Source organism: Sapajus apella, unplaced genomic scaffold, assembly GCF_009761245.1.
Source record: "Sapajus apella isolate SASKATOON/1434 unplaced genomic scaffold, GSC_monkey_1.0 scaffold83, whole genome shotgun sequence".
Taxonomy (NCBI): Eukaryota; Metazoa; Chordata; class Mammalia; order Primates; family Cebidae; genus Sapajus; species Sapajus apella.
In genome coordinates, this window is record NW_022437023.1 from 832766 (window position 1) to 850598 (window position 17833).

General features: G+C 46.9%; 1 protein-coding gene across 4 annotated transcripts; it reads left to right on the top strand.

The window, feature by feature from the left end:
* Positions 1-29: 29 nt before the first annotated feature.
* Positions 30-17410, top strand: KIFC1 (kinesin family member C1). 4 transcript variants are annotated; one of them, XM_032253407.1, is made up of 11 exons: positions 30-428; positions 6459-6596; positions 6728-6827; positions 11013-11066; positions 11184-11234; positions 11434-11828; positions 12705-13484; positions 14069-14359; positions 14460-14533; positions 14671-14746; positions 17176-17410. In XM_032253407.1, the coding sequence occupies exons 1-11, from the start codon at positions 417-419 to the stop codon at positions 17218-17220; spliced, it is 2016 nt and encodes a 671-aa protein (XP_032109298.1). In that variant the 5' UTR covers positions 30-416; the 3' UTR covers positions 17221-17410. The 4 variants fall into 4 exon arrangements, with proteins under 4 accessions (XP_032109298.1, XP_032109297.1, XP_032109299.1 ...); XM_032253406.1 differs by lacking the exon at positions 17176-17410 and having other exon boundaries at positions 14671-14977; XM_032253408.1 differs by lacking the exon at positions 17176-17410 and having other exon boundaries at positions 30-233; positions 14671-14977.
* The last annotated feature ends 423 nt before the right edge of the window (positions 17411-17833 follow it).

Consider the following 17833-nt stretch of genomic DNA (forward strand, 5'->3'; position numbering starts at 1 on the left):
ACGTAGCGAGCCGCGGCGGGGAGCCGAGCGGAAGTCCAGCACTGTTGTCGCTAAAGGAGGGGAGGGGTGAGACGCGTTAGTGGAACCGGAAGTGGAATTAATCCGCCTATATCTACGGCGCCTGCTTCCCAAAGGCATCAGTCGGGCGGGGTGTGGCCTCGGGAGGCGGAGGGTGCTGCGATTGGCTCTCGGCCGTGGTGACAGCGACGATTGGTCCCTGCGTGCAGTGCCCGGTGAGAGTGGGTCGGCCGTTGGAATTCAAAAGTGGCGGGTGTGGCGCGGGGCTAGTAGCTGGCGAAGCCGCGCGAGTTCTTTGCCTTGATTCGCAAGCGGGCGAGAGAACGCGAGTCCCAGGATCCCCAGTACCCAGTCTTCTTCCATTGCGTTCCCCCGGCGCGTGTGGGACGGAGGTGGACATGGATCCTCAGGTAAGTAGGGGCAGGCTCAGGTGTCCCGCCATGGGGATGGGGACGACGGCCGGTCGCTCCGATGCTGTTGCGCCCCCGGTTCCCGGCCGGCCTTTGTCCTGCCTGCCGGGAGAGCGAAGGTCCGTGCGGCCCTGCACAAGTGGAACGCGGCGGAGGCAGGAGACGGCAGAGAGCACCCGGGGAGGTTGGAAGGGACATCTGTCTGTCCTCCCCCAGCTTCAAGTCTCGGGAGCCCCTCCCTTTCATGTCTCCAAAATTTCCCATTTCGAATTATCAGGCTGACACGTTTCCGCCTCTTTATATTCCTACTCAGGATGTGCTTGCAGTGTGTAAGAAGGAAGAGTTCTGATATGACATCTTCCTTTGGGGACATGGTGTCTGAGGGCACATCCCTGCTGATGTCTTTTTGTGTTATCGCCTCTCCTCATCACTGCTGCTTCGGAGTGTAGGAAAGGGAGGAGAGTAGGGTAATCTGGGCCAAAAGACTCCTTATTCTCCCTCTCCTTTCCCAAATTTTGCGGATTCCTGCCCAATGAAACTGATTGATTCAGTTTTTTCTCTTAAATGGTGCCCTGCTGCACCCCACAACCATATGCAGCTTCCTCTCTCTAGTGAAGGGAGATGAATGTGTGTGACAGCTGGAGTGTACTGACCCCTGGTGCCAGGAAAGATCTCCTGCCTGGATCCTTTGTTTATTTGTATTTCATGTTCAGATTTCCCTAAAGTTAGGATTCAACCTTAAGAGATATTCTTTCTGGCAGAGAGCAGAGTAGTGACAGAAGTAGTAAAAGCCTTCACAAATCTATTCATCAAGTGTTTACTGAGCACCTACTACATGCCAGGCTGTTGTAGGTACTTAGGATGCAGCAGTGAACAAGGGACAAATCGCTGCCATCGTGGAGCTACCATTCTATGGGGATACAGACAATAAGTGAATGAATTATATAACTGCTAGAAGGCAATAAGTGCTCTGAAGAAAAGGAGAAATTCAAGGTTAAGGGACGGGGAGAGGCCCACTGACTGGGATAGAGTATTAAATAGGGTGGTCTCAGTAAGCCCCATAGAAAAGATGAGTTGAATAAAGACTTGAAGAAAGTGAGGGAGATAGACAAGTAGCTGGTGAGGGAAGAACATTTCATCAGAGGGAATCTGCTAGAGCAAAGAGTACCTAAAGAGTTGTGTCGTAAGGAGGGAAGTGTGGCTGGAGTGAAGTGAGCAAGGGGAAAAGTTGTAGGAAAAGAAGACAGGTAGTGGGGTTGCTGATCACAGTTTGTCCTTGTGGAGGGTCATTGTGAGGACTTCTACTCTGTTTGAGATGGGGAATCATTGGACGATTTTAAGCAAAGAGAGATAAGATTTGTCAGGTCCAACAGATTTTTGCAGTCATAGCACTCTTCCTTTTCTTTTTTTTTTGAGACAGGTTTTCTTGCTCTGTTGCCCAGGCTGGAGTGTAGTGGCACGGTCATGGCTTGCTACAGTCTTAACTTGCTGGGCTCAAGTGATCCTCCTACCTCAGCCTCCTGAGTAGCTGGGACTACAGGCACCTGCCACTATGCCTGGCTAATTTTTTGTAGAGACAGAGTTTTGCCATGTTGCCCAGGCTGATTTGGAACTCCTGGGCTCAAGCAATTTGCCTGCTTTAGTCTCCCAAAGTTCTGGGATTACAGGCATGAGCCACTGTGCCCTGCAACATTTTTTGTTTGTTTGACTTGGAGTCTTGCTCTGTCACCCAGGCTGGAATGCAGTGGCACAAGCTCGGCTCATTGCAAGCTCCACCTCCTGGGTTCAAGTGATTCTCCTGCCTCAGCTTCCTGAGTAACTGGGACTGTGGGTGTGTGCCACCATGTTGGCTAATTTTTTTTTTTTTTTTTTTGAGATGGAGTCTTGCTCTGTCATCCATGCTGGAGTGTAGTGGTGCAGTTTTGCTCACTGCAACCTCCGCATCTTGAATTCTAGAGATTCTCTTGCCTCAGCCTCCCAAGTAGCTGGGACCACAGGCATGCGCCACCGTGCCTGGCTAATTTTTTGTACTTTTAGTAGAGACAGGGTTTCACTATGTTAGCCAGGATTGTCTCGAACTCCTGACCTCGTGATCCACCCGCCTTGGCCTTCCAAAGTGCTGGGATTACAGGCGTGAGCCACTGTGCCTGGCCAACATTTTTTATTGTGATGACTAGGTAGGTGGGGTTTGCTACTGGCATCTAGTGGGTATAGGGCAGGGATGCTTCTAGGCATCTGACAGTGTACAGGACTGAATTCCAGCCTGGGTGACAAAGTGAGACCCTGTCTCAAAAAAAAAAAAAAAGAAAAAAAAAGTCTTTAGACATTGTCAAATGTCACCTGGGGAATAAAATCACCCCCAGTTGAGAACCATTGGTTTATGATAATCTATGTGCCAGAGGATAGTTTCTTAGGTCAGGGTGGTAGCAGTGGAAGAAATAGTAAAAAGTGGTTGCATTCTGGATATATTTTGAAGGTACAATCAGCCATGCTTTGCTGACAGATTAGATGTGGTATGTAGGAGAAAGAGAAGACTCTTGGTTTTTGGCTTGAACAACTGAAAGATGGAGTTATATCAATTGAGATAGAGAAATCTGCAAGAGGAGCAAGTTCAAAGCACGATTGGGCATCAGAGGTCAGTTATTAGACTTCCAAATGGAGATGGTTTTTTGAGATGGAGTCTCTCACTCTGTTGCCCAGCCTGGAGTGCAGTGGTGCCATCTTGGCTCACTGCAGCTCTACCTCCCAGGTTGAGGTGGTTTTCCCGCCTCAGTCTCCCAAGTAGCTGGGATTACAGGTGTAAGCCACCACGCCCAGCTATTTTTTGTATTTTGAGTAGTGATGAGATTTTGCTATGTTGGCCAGGCTGGTTGGTCTTGAATTCCTGACCTCAAGTGATCTGCCCACCTCGGCCTCCCAAAGTGCTAGGATTACAGGCATGAGCCACCATGCCCGGCCTTAAATAGAGATGTTGAGGATGCAGTTCAGTATAGGTGCAGGATCGAGGTCTGAGCTGGACATATAATTTGGAAACTGTCAGCATATCAGTGGTATTTAAAGCCATGGGACTGGATAGCAAGTATAGACAGAGAATGCTGTTAAAGTCTGGAGAGATGAGGAGGACCTATTAGTGAAGTAAGAAAGGGTGGACTACTGGAAGCTAAATGAAGAAAGCCCATTAAGGAAGAGGAAGTAATCATTTGTATCAAATGTTGTTTGATGGGTCAAGAAACATGAAGATGAAGAATTGGCTTAGCAACATGGAGTTACTGGTGATCTTGAGGATAGCAATTTCGATGGAATGGTGGGAATGAAACCCTGATTGCAATAGGTTTAGGAGAGAAATTGGCCACAGAGAATACACTATAGATAATACTTTAGAGTTTTGCTGCTACGGGCAGCAAGGAAAAAGGATAGTACCTGTTAGGAAAAGCAGAGTTCAGATTCTTTTAGGTTCGAAGAAATAATAGAGTTTGTTGTATGCCAGTTGGAATGATGCAGTAGAGTACCAAGAGGTGAGAAGGGAGGATCACTGCGGGGACATTCCTGCAATTGGGAGGATTAGGTGAGAAGGGCTGAGATGTGATGCGTGTGTGAAACGGTTGCCTTAGGAGCGGGGACATCCATCTCTGATCTTGTGGTGAGGTGGATGTAGGAAGGGTCGCATGAATATCTGTTATTATTTTTTTTCTTTTTGAGATGGAGTCTTGCTCTGTCTCCCAGGCTGGAGTGAAATGGCGTGATCTCAGCTCACTGCAACCTCCGCCTCCTGGGTTCAAGTGTTTCTCCTGCCTCAGCCTACTGAGTAGCTGGGATTACAGGCGCACACCACCATGACTGGCTAACTTTAGTATTTTTGGTAGGGTTGGGGTTTCACAATGTTGTCCAGGCTGGTCTCGAACTCCTGACATCATGACCCGCCCACCTTGGCATCCCAGAGTATTGGGATTATAGGCGTGAGCAACTGGGCCCAGCCGAATATCTGTTCTTATAGAAGGTTAAGTGCTTATATTTCTCATTGTGAAAAGTTGGAGGGCAGCATGTCTAACTTTATATGAATAGATGAGAAAATATATATATACTGTGGTCTTTGGAGTTGTCCTGAATAAACAAACCTTTAAACACATTTTCTGAACTGACATAAATTCCAAGGAGGTAGGTCTGTAGCAGATCTACTATGGTAGTGTAGAAAGGAGGAAGGGCACAGGTTATTTTTAAAAATTAGTGTTTGACTTTGCAATATTTACAGAAAGATTTGGTTTCCATACTATATTTGATTGCACTAAATTAAAATAAGCATTCTTTGTGCACAATTCTATAGGTGGCAGGAAAAATACCACCTCTTTTTCTTCCCTTTTTATTTGTACAGAAGCCAATGGTATGGACATATCACAGTTTAAGTATTGCCCTACGGTTGGACATTTAATTTCATTCCTTCAAAAACTGTAATGAAACAGACATTGTACTAGGCCCTCTGATTATATAGTTATGAACAAAACAGATGAATTCTTTTTTTTTTGAAATGGAGTCTAGCTCTGTCACCCAAGCTAGAGTGCAGTGACACAGTCTCGGCTCACTGCAACCTCCACCTCCTGGGTTCAAGCGATTCTCCTGAGTAGCTGGGATTACAGGCATGCGCCACCACGCCCATCTAATTTTTGTAGTAGAGACAGAGTTTCACCATATTGGTTAGGCCGGTCTTGAACTCCTGACCTCGTGATCTGCCTGCTTCGGCCTCCCAAAGTGCTGGGATTACAGGCGTGAGCATCCGGCCCCAAAACAGGTTGCTAAGCTCAATTTTGGGAAAGTGAGTTTGAGCTACCTGTGATACAATGAGATGTAGTCAAGAAAGCTCATAGAGCATCATTAATTTTTAAAATTATGAAGCAATCTGATACACTGTTTTCTTGTGTTTTTAATTTATTGTCATAACCCCTATATAAGACTGTGGGCACCACAAGAATTAAGTTCTATTTTTGTTTTTGTTTGTTTTTTTTTTGAGTCACAGTCTTGCTCTGTCACCCAGGCTGGAGTGCAGTGGTGTGATCTTGGCCCACCACAACCTCCACCTCCCAGACTCAAGCAATTCTTCTGCCTCAGCCTCCCGAGGAGCTGGGATTACAGGTGTGCGCCACCATGCCCGGCTAATTTTTGTATTTTTAGTAGAAATGGGGTTTCACCATATTGGCCAGGCTGGTCTCGAACTCCTGACCTTGTGGTCCGCCTTCCTCGGCCTCTCAGAGTGCTGGGATTACAGGTGTGAGCCACTGCACCCAGCCCAGGTAAAACATTTCAGTGCTCAATAAATGTTGTCTGCTTCTCCCAAACAGCCTTCAGCCCTCACATATCTTTCACTCTCTTCCCTTATTTGTAATTCTCAGCTTCAGCCAAAAGGGCCAATTGGTTTCCTAGCCATACTACGTACATGTTTGAGTTTTCACCTTCTAAAAAAAAAGTGTCCAAGGCCGGGCGCGGTGGCTCAAGCCTGTAATCCCAGCACTTTGGGAGGCCGAGTCGGGTGGATCATGAGGCCAAGAGATCGAGACCATCCTGGTCAACATGGTGAAACCCTGTCTCCACTAAAACCACAAAAAAATTAGCTGGGCATGGTGGTGCGTGCCTGTAGTCCCAGCTACTCAGGAGGCTGAGGCAGGAGAATTGCCTGAACCCAGGAGGCGGAGGTTGCGGTGAGCCGAGATCGCGCCATTGCACTCCAGCCTGGGTAACAAGAGCGAAACTCCGTCTCAAAAAAAAAAAAAAAAAAAAGTGTCTATTTCTCTCTGCTTGTTTGAGTCCTACCTTTAAAGTTAGTCAAGTCCAGCTTTTCCCCTAGAGGGTGTTCCCACTTTTAGGTTATGTCCCCACTTCTGTTCATGCTGTCTGTCTGGCACATAATTCAGCTTTTGGCACAAGTGGTACTTACTGCTTGATGTTGGTAATATTGATAATTGAAGCTCGGGGGCCAAGACGGGAAGTTCTTGGGATATTTGGGCTCCTGGGTATTGTCTTAAGTGTCTCTTTTCCCAACAGAGATCCCCCCTGTTGGAACTAAAGGGGAACACAGAACTGAAGAGACCCCTGATAAAGGCCCCTTCCCGGCTGCCTCTCTCAGGAAGCCGACTCAAGAGGAGGCCTGACCAGATGGAAGATGGCCTGGAGCCTGAGAAGGTGAGCTGAGCATGGAGAGCTGTGCGTGCGTGCGTGCGTGTGTGTGTGTGTGTGTGTGTGTGTGTGTAGGAGAGAGAGAGTATAAACCGTTAGCAAGGGTGATTGTAGACCTTGTCTTTATCTTTCCCCAGAAACGGACACGAGTCCTGGGTGCAACGACCAAAATTACCACATCCCGCCCAAGAGTACCACCCCTCACCGCAGTGCCACAGACACAAAGCCAGACCACAGGTGGGCTTTCGGGATGGATAGACTCCAAGGGCATGGAAGTCCAGTGCTCTTCAATTCACTTATTTTTTTTCTTTCAATTTTAGTCTATTTTGTATTTTTTCTGGGTTTTTTTTTTTTTTTTTTTGAGACACAGTCTCTCTCTGTCACCCAGGCAGGAGTGCAGTGGCACAATCTCAGCTCACTGCAACCTCCGTCTCCCAGATTCAAGGGATTCTCCTACCTCAGCCTCCTGAGTAGCTGGGATTACAGGCGCCTGCCACCCCGCCCAGCTAATTTTTGTATTTTTAGTAGAGACGGGGTTTCACCATGTTGGCCAGGCTGGTCTCGAACTCCTGACCTCAGGTGATCTGCCCGCCTCAGCCTCCCAAAATGCTGGGATTACAGGCGTGAGCTACCATGCCCAGCCTATTTTGAGTAGATAATAACATTTCACTTGGTTCAAAATTCCAAAGGCACAAAGGTTGTTGTATAGTGAAGTTTGCTTCCTATTTCTGTCCTCCAGCCACCCAATTCTGCTACCCAGGGCAACTGTATGTCCTTCCAGAGAAATTCTATTGGTATTCAAGGAAATAAGGATATGTCCCCCCACCTTTTTTACACAAATGGTGGCATACTTTAGACATGGATCTGCTTTTACTTGTCTTGGTCCAACTTGCCTTTTGGCATATGGAGTACAGTTGGCCCTCTGTGTCTGTGGGTTCTGATTCTGCAGATTCAACCAACCATGGGTTGAAAATACTCAAGGAGAGTGAGCGCAATGGCTCATGCCTGTAATCTTAGCACTTTGGGAGGCTGAGGTGGGTGGATTGCCTGAGGTCCGGAATTCCAGACCAGCCTGGCCAGCATGGTGAAACCCTGTCTCTACTAGAAATACAAAATTAGTCAGGTGTGGTGGCCCATGCCTGTAATCCCAGCTACTGGGGAGGCTGAGACAGGAGAATTGCTTAGAATCTGGGAAGTGGAGGTTGCAGTGAACCAAGATTGTGGCAGAGTGTGACTCTGTCAAAAACAAAAACAAAAACAAAGTAAAGAGAAAATATTTAATGAAAATTTTTTAAAAAGCCAAAAAATAAAGTATAACAATTACAGTCATGTGTCACTTAGCAATGGGGATACATGATCAGAAATGCATCATTGTGCAAACATTATAGAGTTTACTTACTGAAACCTGGATGATCTAGCCTGCTGTACACCTAGGCTATCTGGTATAGCCTATTGCTCCTGGGCTATAAGCCTGTGTGGCATGTCGGTGTACAGTAGATAACTATAACAGTGGTAACCATTTGTGTATATAAACAGAAAAGGTACAGTTAAAATACAATATAAATGATAAAAAATGACATACCTATACAGGTACTAACCATTAAATGGAGCATGCCAGGATGGAAGTTGCCCTGGGTGAGTCAGTGAGTGAGTGGTGAGTGAATGTGAAGGCCTAGGACATCACTGCACACTGCTGTAGACTTTATCAACACGGTACACTTAGGCTACACCAAATTTATAAAAAATATTTCTTTTATAATAAATTAACCTTAGTTTACTATAACTTTTTTATTTTATAAACTTACATTATTTTTTCTGCTTGCCAAGGCTGATATAACATTTTAATCTTTTTTAACTTTTTGACTCTTGTAATGACAGCTCAAAACACATTGTATAGCTGTACAAAAATATTTTATTTCTTTATATCCTCATTCCTCAAGCTTTTTTTCTATTTAAATTTTTTTTTTTTTTTTTTTTAGTGGGGAGCACATATTCAGGGCAATATGAATCTGTGTCTCCTGGGTTGAAAATAAATTTTTTTTTTTAATTTAAAATTGTATTTATTTGTACTTTTTCCAAGAAATAAGCTTGAATTTGAAAATTTCTTTATATTATTTTGCTTTTTAAACTTTTTGTTAAAAACGAAGAAATACACATGTTAGCCTGGGCCAATACAGGTTCAGGATCGTCAACATCATTGGCTTTCACGTCCACATCTTGTCTCACTGGAAGATCTTCAGGGGCAGTAACACACATGGAGCTGTGACCTCCTGTGATAACAATGCCTTCTTCTGGAATACTTTTTGAATGACGTGCCTGAGGCTGTTTTATAGTTAACTGCTTTTGTAAATAGAAGGCGTATACTCTAAAATAACAATAAAAAGTACAATTCAGCTGGGCACGGTAGCTCATGCCTATAATCCCAACACTTTGGGAGGCTGAGGCAGGCAGATCACGAGGTCAGGTGTTTAAGACCAGCCTGGCCAACATAATGAAACCCTGTCTCTACTAAAAATACAAAAATTGGCCGGGCATGGTGGTGGGCGCCTGTAGTCCCACTTACTTAGGAAACTGAGGCAGGAGAATCACTTGAACCCGGGAGTCAGAAATTGCAGTGAGGGGAGATCATGCTATTGCAATCCAGCCTGGGAGACACAGTGGGACTCTGTCTCAAAAAAAAAAAGTACAATACAGTAAATATATAAACTGGTAACATAGTCATTTATTATTATCAAGTATTATGTACTATATATAATTGTGTGTGTGTGTATATATATATATATATATTTTTTTTTTTTTTTTTTTTTTTTGAGACAGTCTTACTCTGTCGCCCAGGCTGGAATGCAGTGGCACAGTCTCGGCTCACTGCAACCTCCGCCTCCCAGGTTCAAGTGATTCTTCTGCTTCAGCCTCCCAAGTAGGTGGGACAACAAGCATGTGCCACCACACCTGGCTATATTTTGTATTTTTTAGTAGAAATGGGGTTTCATCATATTGGACAGGCTGGTCTCTAACTCCTGATCTCGTGATCCGCCTATCTCGGGCTCCCAAAATGCTGGGATTACAAGTGTGCACCACCGTGCCCAGCCTGTGCTATGCTTTTATACAATTGGCAGTGCGTTAGGTTTGTTTATACCAGAATCACCACAAACAGGTGAGGAATGCTATGACATTACATGGCTATAATGTCAGTAGGCAATAGGAATTTTTAGCTCCATTATACTGTTACAGGGCTACTGTTGTATATGCAGTCTGTCATAGACTGAAATGTCATTATGGGCACATGAATGTATTAACATAGCATTTACATTGTATTAGATATTACAAGTAATCTAAAGATGATTTAAAGTATATGTGGCTGGGTTCAGTGGCTCACACCTGTAATTCCGGTACTTTGGGAGCCTAGTGTGAGGGGATCACCTGAGGTCAGTAGTTCGAGATCAGCCTGGCCAACGTGCTGAAAACCTCTCTACTAAAAATACAAAAAAAAAATTAGCCGGGCATGGTGGCACATGCCTGTAATCCCAGCTACTCAGGAGGCTGAGGCAGAAGAGTCGCTTGAACCCTGGAGACAGAGGTTGCAGTGAGCCGAGATCACACCATTGCACTCCAGCCTGGGCAACAAGAGCAAAACTCCATCTCAAAAAAAAAAAAAAAAACAAACCAAAACAAAAAACACCAGGCATGGTGGCTCACACCTGTAGCCCCAGCACTTTGGGAGGCTGAGGCAGGTGGATCGCCAGAGGTCAGGAGTTTGAGACCAGCCTGTCCAACATGGTGAAACCCTGTCTCTAAAAAAAAAAAAAAAATAGAATATGGAAGCCATCAGTAATGAGATCTTTAGTTAAAAATAACAATAATTTTAAAAAAAATAAAAAAGAATATGGAGGCCAAGGCAGGCAGATCACCTGAGGTCAGGAGTTTGAGATCAGCCTGATCAACATGGTGAAACCCTGTCTCTACTAAAAATATAAAATTAGTTGGACATCGTGGTGCGTGCCTGTAATCCCAGCTACTCAGGAGGCTGAGGCAGGAGAATAGCTTGAATTCAGGAGGTGGAGGTTGCCATGAGCTGAGATCTCGCCATTGCACTCCAGCCTGGGCAACAAGTGAAACTCCATCTCAATCAATCAATAATAAAGTATATGGGAAGGTGTGCATAAACTATATATATTACCATATACCATTTTATATAAGGGAATTGGGCATCCTTGGATTTTGGTATCCTTAGAGGGATACTAAGGGGGTGACTAACTTCTGGTCCTACAGGAGATACTAGGAGCCGGCCAGACTTGAGGGATAAGGGAAGGAAGTTGTCTTATTTCTAATTCTGAGAAAAGCACTTCTGCCCCCATCCTAGTCGTTTACAAGCCATCTTGAAAACGATCATTCTACCTTTGCTCTCTCCCATCTCCTGGGCAGCTCAAAAAGTTTCCAAGAAGATAGGACCCCGGTGTTCCACAACTATTGCCACAGGTAATTGTGCTCAAGAGCTGGGTCTGAGAAGGGATTTGGGGTATGTCTAAAGGGAGAATGATGGAGGCAGAGGGACACTGGTCCTGTAATTCCTGAGTCACCTTCTCAATTCTCTAGTGTTGAAGAACCAGAAGCCAGTTCCTGCTGTTCCTGTCCAGAAGCCTGGAAGTAGGTGACAAACATAACCATTGGGTGAGAGGCTTGGGATAGGGAAGAGAAGGTGGTAAGTGCCCAGAAAAATCCATTTGGTCTCTTAGGGGAAGGAGATGTAGCATCAGTTGTGGATCCCATAAAGGCTAGAAGGGAGGAGGGATCGAGAGCCTAGACTTCACTGACTTTGTCCCTTCTGTGCTCATCTTACCATCAGCTGTTCCTCCCATGGTGGGAGGGAAGAAACCCAGCAAACGTCCAGCCTGGGACTTAAAGGGTCAGTTATGTGACGTAAATGCAGAACTAAAACGCTGCCGTGAGAGGACTCAGACATTGGGCCAAGAGAACCAGCAGCTTCAGGACCAGCTCAGAGATGCCCAAGAGCAGACCAAGGCCCTGGGGACAGAGTGCAGGACACTGGAGGGGCAGTTAGCCACGGTGCAGGCCGAGGCTGAGCAGGGCCAACAGGAGCTGAAGAAGCTGCGTGCTCGTATTGTGGAACTGGAAGAGCGGCTAAGCACGCAGGAGGACTTGGTGCAAGAGCTTCAGAAAAAACAGGTGGAATTGCAGGAGGAACGGAGGGGACTGACATCCCAACTAGAGGAGAAGGAGGTAAGGGCCAGATTTTCATCAAATGCCGGCCCCTTTTTCCTGGCAGGGGTCATGCCTTCCCTCCCTTCCAGGTGCCCCTCAAGTCTGTTTGGGCTCAGAACTAAGCACTTGTATTTAGCAGTATAGGTGCTGCTGAAGATAACTCTCTTCCACCTGTCTCCACCCCCCCAGCCCACTCCTGACTGTCTTCCTTTCTGCTGTGCTTCTTCCTACCCTTGACTGTTTGCAAAGCTTCCACTTAGATCTGTGTTTTCCTTTTTTTTTTAGAGACGGGGTTTCACCATGTTGGCCAGGCTGGTCTCGAACTCCTGACCTCAAGCAATCCACCCGCCTTGGCATCCCAAAGTGCTGGGATTACAGGCGTGAGCCACTGTGCCTGGCCATGATCTGTGTTTTCCTTAATCCTCCATCCCTCTTTCTTTGGGTCCCCATTCTGATTACAAATTCCTGTGGTACTCTCCCGTCTCTCATGTCCAATTTGACTCCTTCCTGGTGAGTACCAACTAGATTAAAATATTTACAGTCTCTTAAATGACTTAACTTTCATTCTGGGCATTCTGCATATGTGCATCCCTCTTTCTGGAATGTTCTTTGTATACTGCATCCTTCCTTGGTTCACTCCTGTACTTCTGGGTATCAGCCTAGATATCACCTTGCTTGTGCTTCTCTTTGGGCTTGGGCGCATACCCATAGCACTCGCTGTCTTAGTACCATGATTCCTTATTTTCTCATTTTTCTTTCTTTACCAGACTTTGAGGTCCTTGTGAGCAGGCATCTCACCTCCACCCCACGATACACCCCATCTTAGCCACACAGTTTGTTCTTATTCTTGGTTGCATCTCACCCTCTGTGTATGTTGTGTTCTGTTCTGGGCAGAGGAGGCTGCAGACATCAGAAGCAGCTCTGTCAAGCAGCCAAGCAGAGGTGGCATCTCTGCGGCAGGAGACCGCAGCCCAGGCAGCCTTACTGACTGAGCGGGAAGAACGTCTTCATGGGCTAGAAATGGAGCGCCGGCGACTGCACAACCAGCTGCAGGAACTCAAGGGCAACATCCGTGTATTCTGCCGGGTCCGCCCTGTCCTTCCTGGGGAGCCCACTCCACCCCCTGGGCTCTTCCTGTTCCCCTCTGGCCCTGGTGGGCCCTCTGATCCTACAACCCGCCTTAGCCTCTCCCGGTCTGACGAGCGGCGTGGGACCCTGAGTGGGGCACCAGTCCCCCCTACCCGCCACGATTTTTCCTTTGACCGGGTATTCCCCCCAGGAAGTCAACAGGATGAAGTATTTGAAGAGATTGCCATGCTTGTCCAGTCAGCCCTGGATGGCTATCCAGTATGCATCTTTGCCTATGGCCAGACAGGCAGTGGCAAGACCTTCACAATGGAGGGTGGGCCTGGGGGAGACCCCCAGTTGGAGGGGCTGATCCCGCGGGCCCTGCGGCACCTCTTCTCTGTGGCCCAGGAGCTGAGTGGCCAGGGCTGGACCTACAGCTTTGTAGCAAGCTACGTAGAGATCTACAATGAGACCGTCCGGGACCTGCTGGCCACTGGGACCCGGAAGGGTCAAGGGAGCGAGTGTGAGATTCGCCATGCAAGGCCAGGGAGCGAGGAGCTCACTGTCACCAATGCTCGATATGTCCCTGTCTCCTGTGAGAAAGAAGTGAGGACCCATGGGCACAGAAACTGGGGAATGGGGAGGGGTGGGCAGGGTGCCACGAGATAGAGGTAGAGGGAGAAAGGAGTAGGAGAGAATTGAAGGATGAAGTTCGAGTTGAGGCTGGGTTACCACATCCAGTTTTGGCTTGTGGGCTATAGGCAGATCTGCCTTAACTGGGCAGTGGAGAGGGAGTGATGCATCTGCCAAAGCAGGGAGGGTCACTGCATCTTGGGTCTCATCTGCTTGCTCAGTTCACCCTAGCCATGCTGTTCCTGGCTGTTCCTCAGCCAGCTAGTCATGCTCCCCATCTCAGGGTCTTTGCCTGGATGCTCCTTTCCTGGAGATCTTATGACAGTGAGGCCATCCTTGGCTATCCTGTCAAAACTTGGCACCCCCTCCTGCCTTTATATGCTCCCTATTCCATGATTTTATTCCTTGCCATTTTTAGACATACTATGCATCTTATTTTGTTTCTTGACAGGCTAGAAAGCTTCAAGAGAGTGGGAGTGGGCTCTTACTCATTGCCATATACATTGCTATGTACTGACTTCTGCCTGCCTTTTTGTCCCTTCTGTTCCCATCCTCAGGTGGAGGCCCTGCTCCATCTGGCCCGCCAGAATCGGGCTGTGGCCCGCACAGCCCAGAATGAACGGTCATCACGCAGCCACAGCGTATTCCAGCTACAGATAACTGGAGAGCACTCCAGCAGAGGCCTGCAGTGTGGGGCCCCCCTCAGTCTTGTGGACCTGGCTGGGAGTGAGCGACTTGACCCTGGGTTAGCCTTCGGCCCCGGGGAGCGGGAACGCCTTCGGGAAACACAGGCTATTAACAGCAGCCTGTCCACGCTGGGGCTGGTTATCATGGCCCTGAGCAACAAGGTGGGAATGGGAATTGGAGATATGGGACTTGGGGCCATTTGGGTTGGCTATGTGGAACCCTGCTTATTCCTAAACATCTGCCCCCACCTCAACCATCTAGGAGTCCCACGTGCCTTATCGGAACAGCAAACTGACCTACCTGCTGCAGAACTCTCTGGGTGGCAGTGCTAAGATGTGAGTGAAAGGGACAGATGGAAGGGGTCAGGTAGGACCTGTATGGGGGTGAGGGGTAGAAAGAAGGAACAGTGGAGACCTGTCCAGGCTCTGCTGGCCCCTAATGCTGGGGTTGGGCATACTCTCTTTTTTCATAGGCTCATGTTTGTGAACATTTCTCCACTAGAAGAGAACGTCTCCGAGTCCCTCAACTCTCTACGCTTTGCCTCCAAGGTGCGATTACCACCAGTCATTCCCAGGCCTTGTCAGTACCTGTGGGTGGTTGTGGGCTTCTCCATTCGAACCCATCTGTCTTCTAGGCCAGGGAGCACATTGTCCAGAAAGGTTTTAGATTCACAGGCATCTGGGGCACTACTCACCTGGTTCCATTTTTAATTATTAGCTTTTAAATTTTTAAAAAACAGATGACTAACTTAACCTTAGAAAGCTGATTGAAAAAAAAAAGGTGACTAAAAGGTCTAAACTGGTTGGGTGCAGTAGCTCATGCCTGTAATCCCAACACTTTGGGAGTCTGAGGCAGGAGGATTGCTTGAGCCCAGGAGTTTCAGATCAGCCTGGGCAATATAGTGAGACTCTTGTTTCTACAAAAAATATGAAAATTAGCTGGGTGTAGTGGCTTACACCTGTAGTTCCAGCTACTCAGGAGGCTGAGATGGGAGGATCACCTGAGCCTGGGAGGTGGAGGCTGCAGTGAGCCGTGATCCTACCACTGCACTTCAGCCTGGGTGACAGAGCAAAACCTTGTCTCAAAAAAACAACACAAAAATCCCCAAGATTCCCCCCCATCACCACATAGTGATCATTATTTTTAGGTCTGCCTAGGAGTCCACTATGTAGTTGCACCAAAATTTATCCACCAGTTCCCTCTACTGGACACTTGGATTGTTTCCACCCTTTTTTAGTTACAAACAAGGCCATGTTAACGGTACATAAATCATTTTGTATTTTTTCAGTTACATGTAACCATCTAGGGAAATAGACCTTGAAATGAGATTACTGGATCAAAGACTTAGAATTTTTTCAGTCTATTTCAAATAGTGTGAATTCAGACTCCAAACCCCATGAGGGTCAGCCAGTGGCCCTTCTGCTATTGTTAAGCAGGTCAGAAGGTTTCCTTATTGTTTGCCTCTCTGGGTAATTTTTGTCCCTGGCTCACCCTCCTCCTGAGCATATAGCCCTTTGATAGGCTCTGGCTTTGAGGTCTGATCAGGTATGTCCTTCTGTGGTGCTTGGGCTTCCTCCCAATCAGCGTTGATTGTTGCCATGGAGTAGCCAGCACCTGTACCCTGATCTGGTGTTATACTTTGATGAGGGTTTCCTTATCTTGTAAGTTCAATTTTAGAGGATGATGATGTTCTTTTTATTAATGTTATACCAGTGTAACATCCAACATGAACGTTAATATTCTCTAATAACCAGTTCATGTTAAATTTCACCCAACTGTCTCATAAGTGTCTTTTATACATAATAGATTTGTTCAAATCAGGGTCCAGGCAAGGGCCACCCACTTGGTTCAAATGTCTCAAGTTCCTTTTAATCTGTAACAACCCTATCCCATGCTGCCACTATTATGTCATTTGTTTGTTGAAGGTCATTTGTCCTGTAGAATATACTTGTCTGGATTGTGGCTGGTTGCTTCCTCTTTCCCCCATACTTTGACTTATTTATCATATTTGGGTGTTGTCAGCCTGATCCATCCACTTAAAAGCTTCCTATTGACTTTTTCACCTAGTGATTTTATCCAGGAGTAACCATACCTAGATCCATTATTTCATTAAGGGGTTTTTAAATGATGATTTTCAGTCTTCTCAGTTGTTCTGCGTTGGTTAGTCACGATTCTTTTACAAAGAAATTTGCCTTGCCATCTACTTGGTTTCTCTGAAACTGAGTTCATAGAGGAAAAACAAGATAAATGCTGGATTATTTATTGATTTTTAGTATTGAGTTGATACCCTAACAGCTTCCAAAGGTGACTAGTGAATGTCTATCTGAGCATTTTGTTGTTGTTGTTTTGAGATAGGGTCTTGCTCTGTTTCCCAGGCTGGAATTCAGTGGCTCAATCAAAGCTCATTGTAGCCTCCAAAAGTGTTGGGATTACAGGTGTGAGCCACTTAGCCCGGCCACAGTCATTCTTTCTGATGCTCAAATTGCCCCATATTTGGCCATTAGGAACCTCCTTCAGGTTGGCACCAGTGTTCTTTAGACACAATCCTAGTAGTCTTTTTTCAGATTCAACTTGTACATTTCCTCCCCCAGACTTCAACGGATCCATTTTCTAAGGAGTGCTAGTTCCTAAATGGGTGCTAGTTGCTATTACTATTTTATCTCAGTTTCAGTATTTTGCAGTGGGAGAGGTTGGAGGTCTCTAGTACAGAGTATTGCTGGAAATGAAAGCCTCTTCTCTCTGCTCCTGTATTTTCTTGTGAGGCTTCCATCTCTCTCAGGCCTTTTCACCTCCTCCAAGCCTAGTGTGGAAAGGAGAACCAACCATAACTGGAACCAGCCTGAACCAGCCTTTGGAGGCCTTATTTCAGTATTCCTGAGGGCAGCCCTAGCATTGGAGGATGGGAGGAGATCTTGAGAAAACTGTTCTTATGGTTATTTTGCAAACTTTTTTATCCTGTCTCACCCCCTATACCCAGGTGAACCAGTGTGTTATTGGTACTGCCCAAGCCAACAGGAAGTGAAGACGGATCCAGATCTTGTGTGTTGGGTGTGTGTGTGTGTGTTGGGTGAGGGGTGGGAGGGTTGCTGAAGGGTGCTTTACTGGGTGGAGGGCGCCATGTTCCAGGGCTATCAAATAAAGAATAATACTTTTTTAAAAAAATAAAGGTTTTAATTAGCATTTGCCCAAGGAGGCAGATACTTATCTGTAAAGGTGGGACCTGTGATCTGTCCCTTCTGCCAAGCGTTTGTGTGGGAGGCGGGAGCGGGGGCTGAAGGCTTGGGTTTTTCTCCCTTCACCTGTCACCGGTTCTGGAACCTGGTCTGGATTATCTTCCCCTCTGCTCATGCCCCCTCCCCTGTCCGTCACATCAGGGAGGTGTGCCCTCCAGCTATCCACGCCCCTTCCATCGTAACTAGTTATAGATTAAGTTTCACCCTTCAGTCGGCCACCCCAGCCCCAGGGAGAGAACGGTCCTTTGGTGGGTGTCCGCAAATGGGGACCGGACCCCGCAGTCCCGAGGCAGGGCTGGCGCGCGCTCCCAAACTGCTGGCTCTTTCCTCCCGCCCTTTCCCTGCCTTTCCGTTCGAACCGCTGGGGCTCTGCCCGCCCGCTGCCCATTGGCTGGCTCTCGG

Bases quoted from the DNA above. Each gene is read 5' to 3' on its own strand.
- KIFC1 (XM_032253406.1), top strand. The intron at 6,828-11,012 runs GTGGGCTTTCGG...TCTCCTGGGCAG, and splicing joins GACACAAAGCCAGACCACAG to CTCAAAAAGTTTCCAAGAAG. The intron at 11,067-11,183 runs GTAATTGTGCTC...TCAATTCTCTAG, and splicing joins TTCCACAACTATTGCCACAG to TGTTGAAGAACCAGAAGCCA.